General features: G+C 40.0%; 1 protein-coding gene across 2 annotated transcripts in view; it reads left to right on the forward strand.

Annotated features, from left to right (window-relative positions):
• LOC306747207 (LIM domain-binding protein 3-like) overlaps positions 1-21,801 on the forward strand; it is a 32,707-nt gene extending 10,906 nt beyond the window's left edge. The window contains exons 2-12 of one of the 2 annotated variants that reach the window (XM_079230232.1): positions 412-563; positions 3,175-3,238; positions 6,412-6,434; positions 8,467-8,643; positions 17,134-17,474; positions 17,556-17,696; positions 17,793-17,925; positions 18,057-18,237; positions 18,500-18,620; positions 18,742-18,857; positions 19,260-21,801. In XM_079230232.1, the coding sequence (XP_079086358.1) occupies positions 412-563; positions 3,175-3,238; positions 6,412-6,434; positions 8,467-8,643; positions 17,134-17,474; positions 17,556-17,696; positions 17,793-17,925; positions 18,057-18,237; positions 18,500-18,620; positions 18,742-18,857; positions 19,260-19,349 (1,539 nt within the window). In that variant the 3' untranslated portion in view covers positions 19,350-21,801. Of the gene's footprint in view, positions 1-411; positions 564-3,174; positions 3,239-6,411; positions 6,435-8,466; positions 8,644-17,133; positions 17,475-17,555; positions 17,926-18,056; positions 18,238-18,499; positions 18,621-18,741; positions 18,858-19,259 lie in introns of both variants that reach the window. The other variant, XM_079230231.1, reaches the window with a different exon arrangement.
• The last annotated feature ends 282 nt before the right edge of the window (positions 21,802-22,083 follow it).

Here is a 22,083-nt window from a genome sequence, read left to right on the forward strand (position 1 = left end):
AACTCCCTTCCTGAGGTGGATTTTTAGATTAAAGGGACTTTAGCATGCAGACATATTAATCCTTAACATATTGATTAATTATGTTCCCATTTGATTGATTGTTTCCTGTGAAACAGTGAACCTTTCTCCATCCAGCTTATCGTGATTAAGTGATTGAAGGACACAGATTGACGTGTGCGCTGATCAGTCGTGTAACTTGAACCTACATTCAGCATATCTCTGAAAGATGACGTAAAGGCAGGAAATGTTTACTCATCAATTTAACCTTTTGCTCTTTGCTTTTTAAACCATAGTGCACTTTTTTTGTGCACGTTTCTTCTTAATTTGTTTGTGTCGTCCCATCATGTGTCCGATGAAAGATTCTCAGAGCAAACATGAGATCTAGATGTCTTTGTCTTTGTGTTTGGACAGATCACTCCGGGCAGCAAAGCGGCGCAGGTTAACCTGGTCCAGGGTGATGTCATCGTTGCCATTGACGGCGTCGGCACCGACGGGATGACTCACCTGGAGGCCCAGAACAAGATCAAGATGGCGACCTACAACCTGACGCTCACCATGACCAAGTAAGGGCCGAAACTAATGACTCTACTTCCAGTTACTTCATCGACTCAACAAGAAATAGTTTGTAATACTTGATATTCCTCTTCTGCTTTTCCAAACAAATTTACTATTAATTCAATTAGTTAGAGTTAATTAGATCAGTTAAAGCTCTGTGTCATCAGCATGGAAAGAGATGTTGTGTCACCTGATAAAATTATGGCCAAGGACCAGTGTCTCTAATACGGGGGCGGAGAAAGTACTCAGATTCTTTACTTCAGGAGAAGTACTCATGCAACACTGTAGCAATACTCTGTTACAAGTAAAAGTTCTGCATTGAAAATGTTACAACCAACATTCCAAACCTCAACATTATTACTAATACATCACAATTATTAACATGATTAAAAGGAAAGGCATGAACATTTCACATTTGTGAAGCTTGAAACTAAATATTTGTTGCATGTAATATGACTTCAACCATCAAAGTAGTTTTCAATACATTTTCTGTATTGGGGGTTTAATTCTGAAAAAAACATCATATTTTACAAACTCTGCATATGTTTTGTGTCTAAAAATCTTAATTTGTCAAGTAACTGAAGCTGTTAGATAAATGCAGTAAAGTAGAAAACGCTCAAGTACCTCACATACTTGGTTACATTCCACTCCTGGTCTAATATACTAATAATGGAGGATTATAGATAGATAGTTCTGAGGTTGCTGTGCGTCTTAAATGCTAAGTTTAGGGTAAACAAAGGGAAAAGATGTCTGCTGCAGATGTTGAACATCAGGCTGGTTTGGTGTCACTCAGTGAAACCACCCTTCTGCTAACCTGAAGGTGTCTTACAGAGGAGATCTGATAAGCTTGGCGAGGAAATGAAAGTTGGTTCACAGCAGAGTTTCATAACTACAAACCCTCTGGGTGATGAAGATACAACGTTGGGCTGAGGATGAGGAGCCTTTTCTCGTCATTTGTTCACGTCACTTGTGTGGACATTGAGTTCTATGATGGACTGTGGCACACAAAGGTCAGAAAATAAAGGTGAATCTAAGTTATACTGCAGATAGAAATGTAACAAAAGACTGGAACAAATTCTGCTAATTTTTTTGCCGACCATAAAAAAATCTCTTGCAACCCACCTGCAGGTCCCGACCCAGTCCCAGTGGGGTCCACTGAGTCCGAGACTGGTTGCCATATTTTAATAAAATCGCTCAACATTGTTATGAAGAGCTTAGGTCAGCCTTTCCAGAGGGAGTATTCTCATTATTTCCTTATACAATCGGCCAGTGCAGGGAAGTCCATAGAAGTTTGAGAATAGTATTTTTTGCTATAACAAAAGTATTCCAACCTGTGATAGCTGTGATAGCGCCAAGTCACGTCCAACTAAGGTGACCACCTCGTCCTTCACTTCTCTCCAAAATGATTTTGTAATTATTTTTCTAAGTGATGTATTTCAGTGCCGAATAGTACGTTTGTTTTCTTTACCTGTATCTATAACTATCTGACAATATTCTCTATCAATCTGCTGCTGCTTTCCGATGCGATCAGTATAACAATATAAATGTAAACCAAAGGTTTCATAAACATTATAAATACATCTTTTTGCTTTGGGTTGTGTGTTAGAGAATACCTGCTAAAACAGACACATTGGAGAATATGTGTTTTATTTTGGTGTACATAACGCCTTCTAGAGAAAATTGTCCATTGTCCCCTCCTTATTTGCCGAGCTGGTCCAGACTCTTTTCCTTGAAGGTTTTTCTATTGCTGCCTTCGTTCTATAGGTGGATAAGAGACGTTGACACAGTTGTACTGCTTGCTTTCTCTCAGCGTCCTTCTGTTGATCAGTAAACAGAACGTTTCCATCACAGTGACCCACATACTGAAGGATGAAATGAAATGCCTGCAAACTGATCTCTTAATGCACCCTGGTTTTACATTTACACAACGCAGTCCTCTGTGTTTCAAACGTTGTGCAGTTTGAGATGATTGGGCTCAAGCAATCTGAGTGGGGGGAAAATTAGCAAACAAAGATTGCCTTAAATTGCAACATGAAATGTATTATTCAATACCTGTAAAACAGCACTTATACTCAAAGAGATGTTTGATTATTTATAATCCACTCAAAGCTCTATATGACACAACATTGTGTAATCGGTAATACTGGTGGAACATGTTTCACACACACATTCAGTGTTTAGAGCTCACATCTGTACAGTTTTGTTGTTGGTTTAAGAGGTTTTTTTTGGGTGACTGGTGGGAATCTGGACTCATTATATCAGTATTTAAAAATGTGTAATTTATTTGTATATCATTTAATTTTGGGGGGTTTGATAACCCAGGGTGTCCCACAAGATTTAGTGAGACTGTGATAGGTTGACTTGGTGCCTCAAAAATGTATGTCAAAAAAAATAAAATGCATCAATTTTGTGCACTTTGAGAGCAAAATTAAGAGGTTAAATATATTTAAAAAAAACATTGTGCTATTGTAAACTATGTTATGCTCTAGTTAGTAAACAAATAAATCATAATGTTGAATGGATCTGAATGGTGACGACAAAGCGAAGCAAACCAAAAAGTGAATCAGAAGTCATCTCACATGCAGATCATCCTCTCTGTTTTTCTTTTTCGTCTTTTAGGGCCAAACGTCCCGCTCCAATGCAGAGAATGGACACCTCTATCCCCATGATCCCACACCAACAGGTAACTTTACCCATAATGCATTTCTGCAGCTGCACATAGCTGTACAGTAGATGTCTGCTGGATACTGTGGTGAAACTGAACAGCTGCAATCTGGTATTGATCACAATATTATAGCATACAGTTTTACTTTCAGTCATGGCAGAAATTCATTCTAAGAGCACAACCTAATTGTATCATATTAAGAAAACTGATGTGGAAATCAAGTCAGTCAGCACTGTTGTTAAAATAATTTCACATCAAATTTCTTTTATCTTTAGATTGTTTGTATGTTCCTTGTTTCTTAACTGTTTTAATCTGTATGTGTTTCTAATCCAGCTAAATGTGGAGTTTTGTCAGCACATGCATAGATATATTTTCTCTCCTTATAAGCATCTAAATCTGGACGTCCAGACTGGTCACTCCATCGTCTCAGTTTGAGTCACACGAGTTCAACATAATGAGTTGTCACCTCCTGGTGGCTGCAGGAAGAAAAACATGCACTTCATCCATGTTGTCTCAAAAAATACCATAAACACAACACACTCTGATGTTTGTTCTAATGGAAACCTCTCAAAAGCCACTGGGTCAACCTGAAGACATTTGGTTTTAAAAATTAAATAAAAAATATCTTAAATCCCTGAAATGTTGACAAAAGATAATATACAATGATTATAATTTCAAAAATAAAATATAAAAATAACTAATTGACTTGATTTTGTAATAGTAAAAAAAAGAATGCAAAAAAACACGATGCTGAAGTGTTGAGAGTTTTAATTTAAGGTTCCTATAATAAGACATTTTTACAGCATTTACAGTATAATTTGTCAAAAAATATTGATCAGATATTGATAGTTGTTGCCCAACATTCTCTGCTCCCTCCCCGCCCCGTCTCCTCCCACCTCTTGCTCCGCCTGAAGCCTCAGGCAGTGCAGGTCAACGGCCGCCTGTCGGCCTGCAGTGCCTCCTCCGGGCCTGCAGAGGCAGACTCTCCCGGGAGGAGGTCGGCGGCGGTCAGCCCCGCTCAGAGGAAGCAGTATAACTCACCACTCGGCCTGTACTCAGAGGAGACTCTGAGAGAGATGGAGGCCGTTCAGGCGGGTCGGCCTGCTGGGTACGTAGAGACGAAGAGGAGGGATGAACATGTTCTCGGAGGCAGAGCTGCTGCTGTAGGAGGGAGTGAGGAGCTGAAGAGCCACGTTTTAATAAAGCTGCTAATTTAATTTAATTTAATTTGATTTGACATCGCTGAATTTGTAGTCTCTTCACTTTTTTCCAAGATAAACGACATCGACGCTTTTGTACGTACAACGTCAAGTGGTCAAGTGAACGCATCGCCGTTCATCGTTCGTCAGGCTGCCACGACGCTCAGCGTTAATTCACTGTCCTGAGTTAAGTTTGAGGCTGAACTCTACATGTGAGCCATGTAGAGTTCTTTAGATGTGCAAAAACTAACCGAATCAAATCTAAACAATGTAACAAAAACATCAATCTTGGTTTGGACCGGTTTAAAAAGGCCCCTAGAGGTGTTGGTAGGTGTATTTTGGAACTTTTAACAGAGTCGTGCTTAATGCTAAGCTAGGCTAACCACATCCTGACTCCAGCTCTGCATGATGCGGATGCAGACTTTTGAACACATTAAACGTCTCCAAGTTCTGTCAACAGGATGTCAATGTGTTTCACCGAGATATTCTCACTCGATGAGAAACGAGAACAGATGCTAACATCAGCTACGAAGTCTAGTAATGTCAGTTAGTTCGTTTATTAAACTCAGCCAAGAGATTCATGTTATTTGTTTATATTTTACATTCTACGTCATTTCGTTTCTTCGACAAACTGGTTCTTCGGCTTTCTCTGAACCTGAACAGCAGCTCCTCCTCTGAGATCTCTGCTACCTCTTAGCAGCATCATGCTGCCATGTTGACCAACATGTCACACCTGAGAGATTGTCGGATAAATATTCCACACTGATTAGAGATTAATAACTGACTCCTCTAAAACTTCTGCTCTGCTGACCTTTAACCCCCGAGAAGAAGGAGAAAAGTGGGCTCATCAGGACATTCAGTGTCTCTAAGTCTCCTGAAAACAAAACGTGGGCTGCACCTGAATGCAACTATAAATAATAACAGGTCGGATACATAAATGTTCATGTTGTGCTGTAAAACATGAAGTAGAAGAAGACTCACAGCAGTATTAAGAATAACAAAATATACAAACTATAATAAACTGATAGATTAGATTACACTAACCAGCTGAATATAAAATAAAGAAAACTAGCTACACCTTCATATTAAAGTGATGAATACATAATTGCTGCAACAACTATAATTTAATTCGTAAGTATATTTGTATGCTAAAACTTTTGTACTTTTACTTCTAACTGTTACCATACCTATTCGTTATCAAACACACACACACACACACACACACACACACACACACACACACACACACACACACACACACACACTGTTACCCAGCATGCTTTTGGTGTTTCCTCAGTTCACAGATTGATTTGGTTACAGTGTCACTAAAGAGGCCAAACACCTGTTTGTTCCTCTGGCTACTGTTAAAGGTCAGGGAACCTTCTCAACACACACACACACACACACACACACACACACACACACACACACACACACACACACACACACACACACACACACACACACGTATGTGTGGGTGCCCTTGTCTTACTTCTGAGCAAAAGCTGCTGTGCTACACAGTCAGTATCTACAGTAGACATGAGAACCGAGTGGCGAACACAAGTCCTAAAGTGACGATCTAAAGAGCCAGTGTGTGTTTTCTGTCGTATATTTGAACGAATGAAAATCTCTCACCTGGACAGTTTGCCAGTTTATCACAGGGCAAAATAAATATTACGGCTTATAAATCAGAAGGAAGAAGACTGGTTGTTCTTTTACTATTATTACTGTCACTGCTATAAAGTGGAGAAGATGTTTCCCTCCTATTGTCTCTTCATGAAGAATCTCTCTTCGCTCACAGATCTGACAGCTCTTCAGCCTCGATGGTCGTGCACAAACATTGGGTTCATCTCTGACCTCTGACCTTTTATTTCTTTCCTCTCTGTAGCGGAAGTTGTCCTGCTGTCATAACTCCCAAAACAAACGTGTGAACGTGTTTTCTAATGGCTTCATCTTCTCTTTCCTCTGTCCTTTCAATGGCGGTCAAACAAGGTTTTCTCCCCAGCTGCTCCCAAGTTAGTATCCTCTCCTGCTGAGTGCATCTTGTGTCGTTTGGTCCTTTTAAGGCATGGTTTGGCTCTGTGGGTGTCTGTTTGTTCCCTGTTGGGATGAAGCGATGCCTGTGGCCTTTTTAATCATCAGTGCATCATTGTCCAATAATAGACAACTGGGTAAAATTACGAGGAAATGAAAACCATGGTCGGAATAGTCGGGGCCTCCAACCTACAAATGAAGACAACGTTTCCCATCAGCCCCGGTTGTTTCCCTGCCCCATATAGAATATTGCCCTCTACTTGATTCATGCTGTAAACTGATCCAGTGTCAGATAATATCGGCTCAGTTTGCATAGTCAATTTCAGAATGAAACAATAAAAAAAGAGAGCAAAGGCCTTCCTTCACATCTCCACACAGCTGAACAATCACAGTGTGTGTCTGTGAATATCAGCTAGTCGGTTTCTGGAAGTGTCGTCGGATGTTTGACATATATGAGGAGAAGGTTCCAGACTCCTCCTCGAAAAAAGAGAAGATGAAGAACGTAGCATAAGCCTGACATGTTGGTTGGGGTCATTATTGATGGAGTTCCTCAAGTATCCTCTTAGTTTCTCTCTCAAATCTGAGGTATACACTATAACTTGGCAGTATGCCTTAAACCCACCTGGGACTCCACACAAGTTACATTACACTGAGGCTTTTATCCAAAGCAACTTACATGTTTGCTCTATACACCGTAGACACAGCAACGTGGAGCAATTAGGGGTTAAGTGTCTTGCTCAAGGCCACAACGACTTGGACTAGCAGAGCCGGGGTTCGAACCACAGACCCTGTGATTGAAAGACGGGCTTGCTAACAAGCACCAAGCGTTTTCTACAAAAGGCATGTCTGTTTTTTGGACAGTTTCTGCTGTCAGTGCAGAGTGAATGTGCATCGTCATGGTTTGCTGTGTGTTTCAGGCTGAAAAGTTGTTGTTGTTGTTCATTACCAAAAGAGTGATGGCTCCTTTAAAATAAAGAGGCAAATGAGTCTCCAGCTAATTAAGAAGCAGTGAGTTATTTAGCTTTCAGAATCCCCGTCTGAGTTTTTGTGGATGTTTTAATGTCCCTCTGGTGTTTGTGGTGTGCTGATTGGCTCTGCATGCATCCTGAGACACAGTCTGACAGTCATATCGTTTTTTAATAATGGACGGGGGGTATAATTGATTGAATCCCTGCTGTGTTTCTGGACTGATACAATCATCTATGTTACGTCTCTTTGGCATTTAAGTAAAGGTCACAGTTTGACACATTTGTCTGAGGTTCCTGTTGATCAGTTTGAAAATGCATGAGGCTTGATTAATGTGGAGGATGAACACAACAGATAAAATCTGATTTATAATCTCTAACTGAATGCTTATGTTCTGGTGTGCTTGGTTGGTTTGATGCTTACAGTTAAAGTTGATCCATGGCAGACAATGAGGAAACATTCATAAATCGAATGAATGGACTTTCTAAAGGTTGAAACGGTAATGGACAACATATGTTCAAGCTTTAGTTACAACAGAAACCACAGAGACGACGTCAGGCTGCTGAAAGTAGCACAAGATGGAGTCTAAAATAGAAGCGACTTGTTTAAGCTGCTGCGTAAATCTACTGTAACCAGAGTCCAATGCAGACGTTATCTGCATGGTGAGATTAGAGGGAGTGTTTATTTCATATACAGTAGCTTGAATAAGAAACCTTGATTAGTTTGGAATAACCAGTTTGTGAATATTTCACATTATCGGTAACGTTGTTCTGCAATGCACCCCAAAGTACGAAGGTTTGGGATTTAGTGTGGACAGGCTCATGTAGTTTTTTAAATAAATGCGATGAGAGTTTAGTGATGAGAACAGTATTAAATTGTTGCATCAGATGATATCTGACGGGGTGTTTGCCGTTTCTTCTTTTTAACACAAACTCCGTCGCCCTCCTTCCCTCACAAACGTCCCTCTCCCTTTTCCTCCACATCTCCGTCCTCCTCCGTCCTCTCCTCCCTCTCCGTCGCCCTCCCCCCCCCCACTGCCAACAACAGCGCCGGCTTCAACCCCGCCGCCCCCGTCCCCACCCATAAGCCCATAGAGGTGAAGGGCCCCGGCGGCAAGGCCACCATCATCCACGCCCAGTACAACACGCCCATCAGCATGTACTCGCAGGACGCCATCATGGACGTCATCGCAGGGCAGACGCAGGGGAAGGGGCACGACGGCGGGTAAGAACACCTCCTCTTCCTCGTCATCCTCCTCTTCCACTGTCGTCCTTTTTATTCTCTTCTGTTTGTTTTTACTTCCACTCCTCACCGTCATTCCATCAACTCCTCTTCCTCACCAAAGTTCCATCCTTCTTCCTTTGCCTCCTTTTACTTCTTCCCGATACTTCAAGCTGCTTCTACTTTCTCATCTTCCTCTTCAAATTGACATTTTATATATGGCCAATTTTCCGAGAAGTAATTGGCCAACATTGAGGAATTTTGCAAAACACATCATTTATAGTTAATTTTTCTACTTTCTCATCTTCCTCTGCAAATTTACATTTTATGTATGGCCAATTTTCCAAGAAATAATTGGCCGACATTGAGGAATTTTGCAAAACACATCATTTATAGTTAATTTTTAAGAAATTTCAAATGACCATTTCTATTCACAGTACTTTATGTCGTGTTTAGTGAGTGTATATTCCAACAAGATCATCTTCCTCCTTACTGAACACTCAATGTGTTTAATGTTTAAATACTACTTATTTACAAACACGTCACACTTCCTTCACTTTAAACATATTAAACCTGTTCCAGTCAGCAGTTATGTTTTCCTTGAAAAACATATTTGGCAAAACAAAAGAGTTGTATGTATTTACTTCAAGGTTGTCTCTCTTTCCTCCTTCTTGTATTCCCTCCTCTTCATCACCCCTTTTCTCCGTCTGCCTTTATATTTCTTCTTCCTTTTAAGATGGTGGATATTAACATAGTTAATCACAAACACTCCTGTCATTGCACAGTCCTCTCCTTCTCCTCTTCCTCTTCTTCATTCTTATTGTCTTGGTGATTTCTGAAGGTTAGAAAGAAGAAAACAGTGATTATACAAATGTTTCTGCAGCGTTCTGGTTTATATGATTATTGGAGCTTTTAAAGCAGTTTGCTCGTGGTGCGTTTCTGGTTGTTGGTGCTGCTGCAGTGTTTGTGTTCATGTATTGAACGTGTGATTTGAAGTATTTGAAGCATTGAGTCACTAACAGAGTCTCTGAGCAGCCACACATTCACATACAGGATTCCAATAGGAAATGTTATTCATAACCTCAGATAGCAACGATGTTAAATGGATATTTTCTAGACTTGCTTGCAGATTAAATCTGTGGTTGAAGCGCGGTGTCCCTTGAACATGGTCTGCATGTCAATAACAGCTCATTGAGTGCAGTGTGGGCTACGTTACACTAACTGTCACATCATATACAGACACTCATTTAAGACTGAATATAAACTGTTGAATCTCAAATAAAAAAATGCACATTCATTATACAAATAAATATGTTTCATCATTAGAGATACAAAATGCATTTGAGTGAATTAAAAGAAAGTCCTTAAATTCAAGATCATTTCAAGATCATTTCTGATTTTATTTGTTGTGTTCATCCTTCGCATTAATCAAGCCTCAGGCGTTTTCAAACCTCAGACAAATGAGGTCTTTTTTTTAATAAAAGAACAAAAGAGTATTTTTATAAAAGAACAAAAGACAGTTTTTGTCTCATAATAATACAAAATATAATAAACAAGACACAGAATTTGAGACCAGCCTAAAATAAAAAAGTAAATCTACTAAGTTGGGTTTTTCAAACATTTATTTTCAGTTTTACTCTCTGAAGCATTCCATTGCTCCATCTATTGTTGTTGTTGTTGTTGTTGTTGCGGTGTGTGTTGTGTGTTGTGGCAATCATGGAGAAAAATACTGCTGTGTGTTCTTCTTCCTCTTCTCACATAACCAATCGATGCAGTGTGCTGCACTGTGTGCATGAAAAATGTCTCTCTCTCTCTTTTTCTCCCCTGAGAGAACAAAAACATGAAATTGCTCCGGACATCTACACACGTTTTTTTTTCCTTCTTCATGCCCTACTTTTACAACGAGCTTTTATTGTAATGTTAGTCTGAATTAAAACCATCCAGCCGTACAGAAGTCGACCTTCACTGGAAAACCAATTACATTATTGTGTCTTACACTTCCATCAAACTCTCGTTTGCTGAGAAACAGCGTCAGAATACAAAACTAAACTGGGTAGAAGAAATTTAAAAAAAAGAGAAGACTGAAGACAATAAGTCAAACTGGTGTTACTGGTCACAAATTGAATGTTCTGAACCCCTTTTCTACTTCTTGTAGTGGTTTACATCTGTTCATTCTGTGTCTAACAAACAAACAAACATCTCATCCTGAATCTCGTATTTTGCTCTTCCTCTCATTTGCATACACTGTCTTCTATTACTTTATTTTCATTTTCATTTCATAATCAAATCAATACAAGTTGATTCTCCTTTTCTTTTTCTTTCGTCACCTCGTGCACCGTCAACATTAAAAAAGCATTTTCCAAATTTGAGTGAAAAGGCAGCAGGGCATCACAAACTTGACCCCCTTCCAGACAAAATATAAACACTCCTAAAAGTCCACTCGAGCTGTAGTGCCTCGGTATTGACTTGGTTTGGTGTCGGGGGTGGGGGGTTGCAGTCCTCTCCCAGTTAAAGATGGTCTTGTAGACAGCGACTCCCCGGTCTATCAGGCCGTCCAGAGTGCAGAGAAGGACCAGGACCTGGGCGAATGGGGCCGCCGCAGCGCGTCAGTCAACATGCAGTCCAAGTCCTTCCGGGTCCTGGCGCACATGACCGGCACAGAGTCCTGTAAGTCTCCTGTTTACATTTATTTGAGTGTAGATGTATAATCCAGCCACTAATTTAGTCACCGTCCCCACAGTGTTGTATGAAAGAAGACGGTTTAAACACAGATTTTGAATTTGTTTTCCTATCCAAAAAGCACAAGTGAACATCAATCATTATTGAACCACAGCGGTGCATTTATTTAAGTTATAATAATAATTTATGTTTTTATTAAAGTTGAACTACCTGCCACAATAGTGTGTATGTCCACTTTAAACTGAGAATGCTCACTGAATGAATAAAATAAAATGAATGAATATATACTTTATTAATCCCCAAGGGGAAATTTAGTAAGTACTGACGTCTGCTCTCCGCTTTGTTTTCTGTCTGTTGCAGTACAAGGAGAGGAGGAGGAGGAGGATGAGGAGGAGGCTCTGAGGAGGAGCAGGTAGGCAGCAGAGCTCCATTAGACAGCTGCTGACCCCCCGGCTGCTCACCTGTACACTCTGCCCCGCCCCTGAACACCTGGCCCCGCCCCTCACCTCTTCACACTGCCCCTATAGGTCACCTCTGTCTTAAAATGATCCTGAACATTCAGGTAAACTCATCTTGGACTTTTCTATTAGACCTTTATTTTGAAATGCAGCAGTAGTGGAAAGTACATAATGCTCAAGTACTGCTGCTTTATACTTCAACTACTCTACATGTCAGAGGGGAAACATTGTGCGTTATAGCCCACTACATTTATCTGACAGCTTAGTTACTTAAAGCTTTACACATAAAACCAAAAATGAGTTTTTAAAAACAATATGTTAATGTCAATAGGGTTAAAATACAAAATATTGCCTTGTATCAAGTCTGGTATTTAATTAAAATCAACTCCACCAACAATCATTTTAATAATAATAATGATATTGTTTGTAGACAAAATATTACTTTAACTTGTAATACTTTAAGTATGTTTTGATGCTAGTACTTTTATAATTGTAGTAAGTAATATTTTCAGCGCAGATTGTACAGTATTTTACTGGTATTAATACTTTTAATTAATATTCAGCATATTTCTTTGTTCTTAATTGTGATTAAATCAATATATCCGAATTACATATGTATTATCCTAATCTTAAACCACAAGTAGAAAATGTTTCATCACTGAAATTAAGCTGGAGTCAACATTAACAAATCATACAATGATTCAGATGTTTGCAGGTTGGAGATTTGTCACGTCAGCAGATTCATAGTAAGGTATTGATTAGTTATTAGTCCCATGGAAGGAGCTGGTTTCTCCAGAAGGGGGAGCAGTGGGACTGACAAACACAAAGGTTTCTCTGTCTGACATGAGATCACATGAATGGAGTCCTTTTTATATTGATCAAACTTGTATTGATTGATTAAAGAGAGCATTAGAGCATTTTGGTATGTTTGTGACTGTGACCAGGGGAACAATAAGAGGGGAAAGAGTCTCCAGTATGAAGAGCACAATCCTCCACTCCAGTCACATTTACATAAATAATAGATTTGAATTCCTTGATCACAAACCTTTATCAGAGAGGTCACAGCTCTCAAACAAACGTTTTATTATTCACGGCCTGAAAGTTGGGATTGAAACACAGTAGTGAGACTCAAAGCTAAACTACACGTCCACACATACATTTTCTGTAAATCAAGTACTAATGCGAGGTACTACAAATACATGCTGTCATAATGTTAAGAAATGTGTTGTATTAGTAATAATGTTGAGGTTTACTTTTAACTGTAATACGTGTGGTATTTGTACTTTTAATTAGGTAAAGAATCTTAATACTTTCCACCATTACTGATATTTAGTAGCTGGTCTTTTACTTGTAACAGAGCAGACAATAAACACTATGACATGTGTTTTGTTATGCAGCAGATTAATGAAGAACGTTGAAATAAAGACTGTGAGTTCCCAAAAGACATCTTTTTTTTATACTTTATATTTTATTTAGGTATTTTTTACAGTTTAACAAGAAATACAACCTTCAAAAGTAAGAACGAATATAAGAAATTAACCTTGCATCTGGCCAAGTAGGACCATAAAGAAAGAAAACTAAAATAAAAAAATGTTTAAGCAGGTAAATAAGTAAAAATAAGAAAACAAAACAACCATGCAACACTTCAACAACATTGTCAGTCATAAATCCAGTCCAAAATACAGATATATATCAAAAACCAGCAGACATCTTAACGCCTTAAAACCAAATGACAACACATGACTTTATGAGGAATTTAAAGATTTAAGGAAACATTTCAGAATGTAAAAACTCAACAGATCTTTCCAAGAGGTAACCGCGAGGTTGTATAAAACATCCTGCGACGGCGGAAGATATAAATAAAGTCTGTCTATACATTTGGACCAAGTATCTGGAGTTTCTGGCTAAATAAGGATTTTCATTCCATGTCTCCTGTTGCTCTCTCAGCTTGTTCTCCTTGTGTTTTAGCTGCTGCTGTTGTCAAAGTGTTTGTGAAATAGAAGCCGAGCCGGCGGAGAATCAGCCGCTGTATATCAGAGCGTGGACGTCTGCTCAGTCTCTGAGAGGACGGACAAAGCTTTTAACCCTCCACCCCTCCTCCACCCTGAGCACTGATGGATGGAGCTCTCTCCGCTCCGCACACTTATTTAATCATCCCTCCATTACGCACAATCGATCCCTGCTGCCTCCACCCCCCTCCCGTCAGCCTGTGTACGCCGTGCAATGACTCAACGTGAATCAATAGGAGCGGAGGTCAAGCTTTTACCTGCCAATAAAGAGACTGTGGTTTTTCCCTTTTGTCTCTAAATCATCCTGAAGGGAGCAGCTCAGACGTGACTCACAGAACGATAAAACACAAAGAAATATTTGTTTTAAGTCGTCTCCCCAGATGCACCCATATGTACAGATGTTTTTCAGCGATTTTGGGGATATAAATTTAATTTGATTGTTCTAGTATTTGTATTCTGTACGTCCCCAACATGGATGTCTAGTTTATTAACATTTTCCTCCACCTCTCCTCATTCTGATGAGAAAATATTTTTTTTCAAAGGAAACTAAACTAAACATCACATTTTTAACCTGAGCAATATCGAGCTTTTTGCATGAGACAACAACACTTTTCAACAATCAATTTCTCTTTCTATGCTTTAACTAATCTGATCTGAAGTATGACTAATTTGATCTAAACAGTATGTATATATGTGTGCAAGCAGGGTTGTAACGCCTGCATGTTTAAATATATTTTGTAAATGTACAGCGTATGCTGTCTATATTATGATTTCAGCTCTGTGTTGCTCTCTCTCACTGTTGCTCCTAACGCTTCCTGTGCTTTAGCCCTACTGAGCATGTTCCAGCTTCTGCCGGCTCCGCCGCCCTGCAGCCTCTGAACCCTGCTTCACCTGGCCCCGCCCCTCAAAGGTAACCAATCAGCTGTGGGCTTTTTATTGGTTCATATGTGCAGTCTCACGCCAACATTATAAATCAAGTATCGTGTGTTTACCTCGGAGCTTGGAGCCACAGACAGGAAGTCAGAAAGTATTGAGAGACCGACGAACATGTGGTTTGACTCCAACAAGTAAGAAAGAAAAAAAAACATGAAAAGAATTTAACATAGATTTCAGTAACATTAAATTAAAATTACAATATTGAATAGAATAATTGGGAATGAGGAATACAAGTTGTAAAGAAATAAAAACAAAATTGATAAAATATCACAAAGCTCTTCTTATAAAGTCAAATGAAGTCAAAATCTACGTTAACATTATTTTAAACAAATGGCACAATGTGCTGAGGATACAGCGATGAAGTGACATGTCTGTTTGCAGATATTGACCCTTTTTTGATCTGAATCTCAGATTTGTTCTACTGGAGGATTCAGTGTTGTGTCTTGCGTTCATGTGCTGGTGGGACATCCTGGGATTCACAGGATGTCATCTAAATGAGGTCAAAGTGTTTTTATGTGTTTGTGTGTTGGCTCTTTGATGGTGCTGATGATGTTCTGAGTGAAACATATTTTGTTGTTATATCTCAGGCTGTTTTTGGGGCAGCAGATACACCTGATAACGTGTTAGAGGCTGAGAAACATAACAAACACAATCTTAAAAAAGGCAGCTGTGGTTAGAAAACAGCCCGCTGATGCATCTTCAGCAGTAGGCGTAACCCTGGTGATCTTCAGGATGCAGATCGTCACGGTGACCTCTGCTTGTTGTTGTCTCTACACCTGCAGCCCAAAGCGACAGTCTGCCGCTGGTTATGGCGCCCAGCACAGAGCTGCAGTCTCCAGGTACCGACACCTGCAGGGATCCAGCGCTCAAGTCCATATGCTGCCAGCTTTTTTATTTCACTTCACGCCGCCTCTTCTATACGCTACGTAACACAACATCCGCCATCCAACGGAGGCTTCTTCATCTAAAACTCCTTTGCAGAACCATGAGTGAACTTCAGGCCTCAGTATGCTTCACGTTAGCTAGTCGTGTATGATGTCGCCCGACCTCCTCAAAGTCTTTTATGCTATTTTATACCTTGGTCTGGGAAAATACTCGATTCGGCTTGGCTCCTACTTCTTAAGCTCAATAAACTATTTAAAAAGCCTCTTGGATCATCTGGAAAATGCATCGTCAGAAAGCTGAAAATATCTCTTGTAGAATATGATGCATTGCTGTAGATTAAACTGCCCAACAGTATATAAAGGAGTTCAAATGAGCACAACCTTAAAGGGTATTTTTTGTGTTTTTCAACCCTATTTCATCATGTTTCTGTGACTGATCGGGACAAGAATTTTTGACATTGCTCCAGGAAGAACCTGCTAAACGGGCTGCAATGGAATCATATCGGGTAATTCCTCACCGTCAATACACGTTCACTGAAAGTGCAAACAGACCGGATGAGGCAAAAGGTTAAAAAGTTATATTTATCTGTAGGATTCTTTATGTAATTTAACACTTATAATATAAATCTTAGTCAGTGACAAAAACTAGCCTTTTTAGTGGACGTACATTGACGATGAGGAGTTGTGTCGAGCAATTACATTGCACCCCCTTTGGCAGCTGCACTCTGCAGCATTCTCGCTCAATACTGGAGAAATTTCTAAAATTGTTGTCCCCATTTGTTACTTCGTTACAAAAACATAGGAAAATAGGGATAAAAAATGCCAGTTACCTGATTCCGCCATCATAAAGAGAGTTTCAGACACTGTTAGAAGATCCAACAAGCACTTAGTTTGAAGCCGACTGAGGCCTTTATTTTAAAACAGATGACCCTGATGGGATTTGAACTCCTAACCCTGAAAGTGTTGGTGCATCGCTCAGTCCAGGACCACTTTTTAACTGTCAAGTAACAACTTCATCGGATCATCAGCTGAATAACATGCTGAATCTCTTCTAACTGGCTCTGACCAATGACAGTCCAGCTGTTACATTTACATCTTTATCTTAATTGGAAATATACTGACATTCATATCTTACAGGCTGGTTTTCCTCAGCTTTCTTTATTAAGACTTCCACTAACCTTTAAGTATCCTGTGTCTTTATTTGCTGTATGCCAAACTAAGATTTATACAACCAAGTAAACACTGATTTGGTGATTTGCAGGTCAAACGATGAAGTTGAAAAGTAGAAACATGTAGATTACATATAGCCGTATTTTAATACGAGGGAAACAAAGGTTTTATGTATCTGAGACCATTTTTGACCTGCAAATTAACAAATCGGTGCCTGATTTATGGAAGAAAGTCAGGTAAGTATTTGTGCACATGTTAAATGTTTAAACTACAACTTGGGCTCTTTAATTAGTTTTTAGTTGCATGAGACTCAAAACCGACGTGATGATGAATAAACTATTTTTCATCCCTCTCCAGCCAATATGGTCAGCATCCTGCCATGCATCAGGGCCCACAAGCCCCGCCTCCGCAGCAGTACCAGCCAATCCCACAGCAGTATCAGCAGCCAATCCCACCGCAGTACCAGCAGCCAATCCAACAGCAGTACCAGCAGCCAATCCAACAGCAGTACCAGCAGCCAATCCCGCAGCAGTACCAGCAGCCAATCCCGCAGCAGTACCAGCAGCCAATCCCACAGCAGTACCAGCAGCCCCCCACACAACAGGCCCCGCCCACTCAGCAGAGCTCCATTCAGATCCCTCTTGGCTCCGCCCCTCCCAAGGTGGTCAGCACCGCTTGCATCTACCCATCGCAGCCAGGTGAGAACAGCTGTAAAACGGTTGTTGTTGTGATTCCACTTGATTGAAAGCTTTTACACAAATCATGTTTCTCTCTTCCAGCTTCAGCTCCACCTCCTGCTCCTGCTCCACTTCAGCCCCGCCCTCCAGCTGCTGCCTCGGCCCCGGCTCCAGGTGGCCCCGCCTCCTCTAACCGACCCCCATGGGTGTCCGACACCAACTTCGCCGACAAGTTTGACCCCAGTAAGATGACGACCACCATGAAGATGCAGCCGCTGCCCCAGGGCGCCCCTCCTCCTCCAGCATACAACCCCAATCCCTCTCACTCTGCACCTGCAGCTCCTAGCCCCGCCCCCGTTACAGCAAACACTGCCCCATTTGCACCTGTGGCAAGGGGTGTGGCCCAAAGGGCGGAGAGGGTTGCCGCCAGCAACCGCACGCCTCTGTGTGGGTCCTGTAACAGCGTCATCAGGTAATTTACACAGTATATGAATATTTATATGATCTTAATATGAATTATAATCACTGTGGACAAGTGAGTGAGAACATCATACAAGCATGTCACCTCAAACTGACTGAGCCTGTTGTTGTTGGTGTTTCCAGGGGCCCCTTCCTGGTGGCCCTCGGCCGGTCCTGGCACCCCGAGGAGTTTCACTGTCACTATTGCCACATGTCACTGGCTGACGTCAGCTTCGTGGAGGAGCAGAACAACGTCTACTGCGAGAACTGCTACGAGGAGTTCTTCGCTCCGACCTGTGCCCGCTGCAGCACCAAGATCATGGGGGTGAGATGCTCCACCTTCATAACTGTCCGCCTGCAGTGCAATCTGACATTCCCTCCCACTCATAATCTATCGCGGTACAGCAATCGGGTTAACAGTAATGGAAATAATATATGATTTGTAGCAAATGGTTAAAACATGATAAGACACTGGAAGGGCCCTTAGAATACAATACAAATCAAATAGAGGACAGATAATATGTCCACTTTTGCACACATATACATACTACTTCAGCCTGTCTGACATGTTGTGTCGTGTGTTACAGGAAGTGATGCACGCCCTTCGGCAGACGTGGCACACCACCTGCTTTGTGTGCGCGGCCTGCGGCAAAGCCTTCGGAAACAGCCTCTTCCACATGGAGGACGGAGAGCCGTACTGCGAGAAAGGTACAGCGATGTTCACACTGTTCTGACGTCAGCGGTGCGAGGTCGGGCTATAAACTGTTCAGATTGAATTTTTATGTTCTGTGGTCTCTGTCTCTCTCTCTCTCTCTCTCTCTCTTTTCAGATTACATCTCACTCTTCAGCACTAAGTGTCATGGCTGTGACTTCCCTGTTGAAGCGGGTGATAAGTTCATTGAGGCTTTGGGCCAAACCTGGCACGACACCTGCTTCGTCTGTGCGGTAAGAAAGAGAAACAAATGCACAATTTCACCCTGAAAATTAGTCAAAGCATCATCTCTCTATTACCTCTACAGAATTTATAAAGGCAGATAGATTGGGTTTTATTTCTCCAGGTTTTGAGAAATTAGTTTCTGCTTCCACATCAGTATGATGGAGGTGGGTGGAGTTAAATCTGTGGCACTCACAGTTTTGGAAATATTTCATTTACTTAATTCAGCATCTTTTTCCAGAAACAGTGTCTTTGTTGATAATACACAGATATCACAAAATAGTTTTTATTTTTAGAACATCTTTCTGCCCAAGAAAAAGTCCTTCTGAAAACTGTATTGTTATGTGTTGTCCAGAAAGTAACACACTATGAAATTAATTTGCACAACTTTGCAATATTTGTTGTACCTGCAGGTTTGCAATGTGAACCTTGAGGGTCAGCCTTTCTACTCAAAGAAAGACAAACCTCTGTGCAAGAAGCACGCTCACGCCATCAATGTGTAGACCAAAAAGATGGAGACCTGCTGCTCCGGACGCCACCGGGGTCAACACTGCCGGCCGTGGAAAACGAACCCAAGTCGACGACAAGAAGATGCAAGATGTGTGTGCAGATGCTCTTTATGCAAAATACATTGTTTTTTCTTTTTGTGCATTAATAGTATTGATTAAAATGACGCTGCCTGAAGAGAATGAAAAAGAAGTCACGGTGTTGTTGTTGCTGTTGGCCATCCAACCCACTGTATTATGTTCTTTTAATTTTCTTATATTTTCTAACAGAAACTACTCGATGTGACCGCTGTGCCGTTCGGCTCAGAAATGTACTTTTTTGTATGGTGTCTTGAGTGTGCCAAGTTAAATCACTTTTATATATTCTCATCAGTTAATAAACTGTGAAATGTAAAATACATATTTGTAACTAAATTGACAATTAAAAAAAGATGAATAATACACAGATATTATTACATGAAATATAAATAGTAATGATTTAATCATTTGTAGTTCGGATTGTACGTCATTTGGACAAAAGCTAATTAAAATTATCATTTTATTTTTTTATAGACAAAATAAGTCAAAAAATTATTGCTTGCTAGATATAATTAAAACATATCTTTTGTTTTGAGTTTTGTTATGCTTTAATTACATTTTAAATACATTTATTTCCAATTGTTTTTTTAGATGTATACATTCATAATTTGATTATATCACATGAATCCTGGGAAATTATATGATTGTTCTTATGGCACACTCAAGACTCCATAAGCTTGAACTATAAATCGGTAGTTTATCTCCAGAATATTGTTCTCATCATATCTTGGACTTGACTCAATAATGTGCCTATTTTGATTTAGACCTTTTTAGGTATTTGAAATGCTTTTTTTCACTTAACTAAACTAACACAACTGTTTTATTAATGTTTGGTTCAGTTCACTACTATTTTAAAATATAAATCACAGTATATATATATACTAAAATGCTCTCAAACTTCAGTTCATTGTTTACTCAGATTAGCAGACAAACCACTGAAGCATTACTTTTACATTTAAAAACTGTTTATTTCCTGCAGCTGTATGACAGTGAAATGAACCTTGGTGCAGCCCATGAAGAAGCCTTATCTAACATGTGGTTAGAAGTGAGACTGGCAGTAAATGTAACACAACCAGGTGTTTCCTCATTCCAGCAGGTTCACCTGTGTGGTTGAAAATGAAAAACAAGTGCACAATGATACTGTGAGAGTACCCAGACACAAAATGACCACAAAGACCCCAAATTACCACAAATAGGCACAAAACGACTCCATAGGCACACATAAAGACCGCATAGCTGCTAAACGACCACAAAGGGACACAAAACAAAAAAAAAACACACAAAACCGCTACATAGAGACACAACATAACCACAGAGAGATGTCAAATGACCACAAAGAGTCAGAAAACAACTACAAAGAGACACAAATGTACTTATGTATGCTGTCTGGACGTATTTCCTGCTCTTGCACAGTATTTCAGTGCATTTGTTTTTCCAGGTGAACCCCTGGCTGTTGTAGAGTGTGGATGGTGTGTAGTCACTAATCCCTCTCTGACTTCACGTACAGTAGGTGTTACTGTGCAACAAATAACCTTGAATTTCATATTAATATACTTATTTAAGAGCTAATATATTATCACTGCTGTGTTCAGTGCTCATCAAATTATTAATTGTTTCGTTCGTCTTTTGGATGTTTGGCATCACCAGGTGAATTGTGATGATTTAGTCTTTATTTAGTGTATTTATTGTGTTCATGTTTGTTGTTGTCCTGAACTGTTAGAGCTTGAAAGTTTATTACGGTGACATTTTTCACGACAAGGCAACTTCATGCATGGCTCCATTCACACCTGAGGCCTTCAGACTGTATTATTCAATGACTATTACAGGATACTATGAGGGCCCTGAAGTCCCAACAGATTATAGATTTTATTTAATTTATCTTGTACACACAAGATTGAAAACAATGTAACTTCTGGGCCAGCGAAGGATGTTTGTGTCCACCTGATGAATGTGCGTACAATCTTCACTCTCTTTTAGCTCTGTTTTTGGTCTTGACCAACTTCTTAGGGCAATATCTGTAATTGAGATGTCATTTTAATTTTCTGGACAGGTGTTTTAAGCCTGTTTGATAGAGCAGCCACTTCCAAAATCTCCACTCAGATGTATTTAGAAGAGGTGATATTGCCTGGGAGCTGAACTTGTTATTGCCTTGTATTTTTAGAGAGAAATTGGGCGGGTTTTCCATTCACCTCATACAAGCATAGTGTTTTTAGCTAAATCTAGTGGCCGTTAGAAGAACTGCAACTCAACGAACTGCAACATAAAGCATGATCCATTTCAGATCTGTTCTTTGTTTGCTCAAAGTACGTTGAATGATGCTCTGTCAAAGGTAAAAATAAATATACAAATGAAACTGCCTGGTTCACTTTTATGATGGAGTTTGAGCACATCCTGTGATCTTACAGTGTGAACGGAGCCTGAGGTACACTGAATACATAATTTAAAGGGGAAGACTTTTTAGTTTAATAAATATGTGTTTTTCAGATTAATTTAAAATTACTTTCACACAAGTGTATGTGGGGATGCTTGTTCATACTCCCTGCAGTGTATTGTGCCTTAGGCCACTCCTTGATCTGTCTGTCTGACTGGCACACACTCACTCGGACTGTTGTGATGTGTTTGTGTGCTGGTGTACATTTTTTAATTTGAGTAT

The sequence above is a fragment of the Taurulus bubalis genome, assembly GCF_910589615.1.
Source record: "Taurulus bubalis genome assembly, chromosome: 14".
Lineage (NCBI taxonomy): Eukaryota > Metazoa > Chordata > Actinopteri > Perciformes > Cottidae > Taurulus > Taurulus bubalis.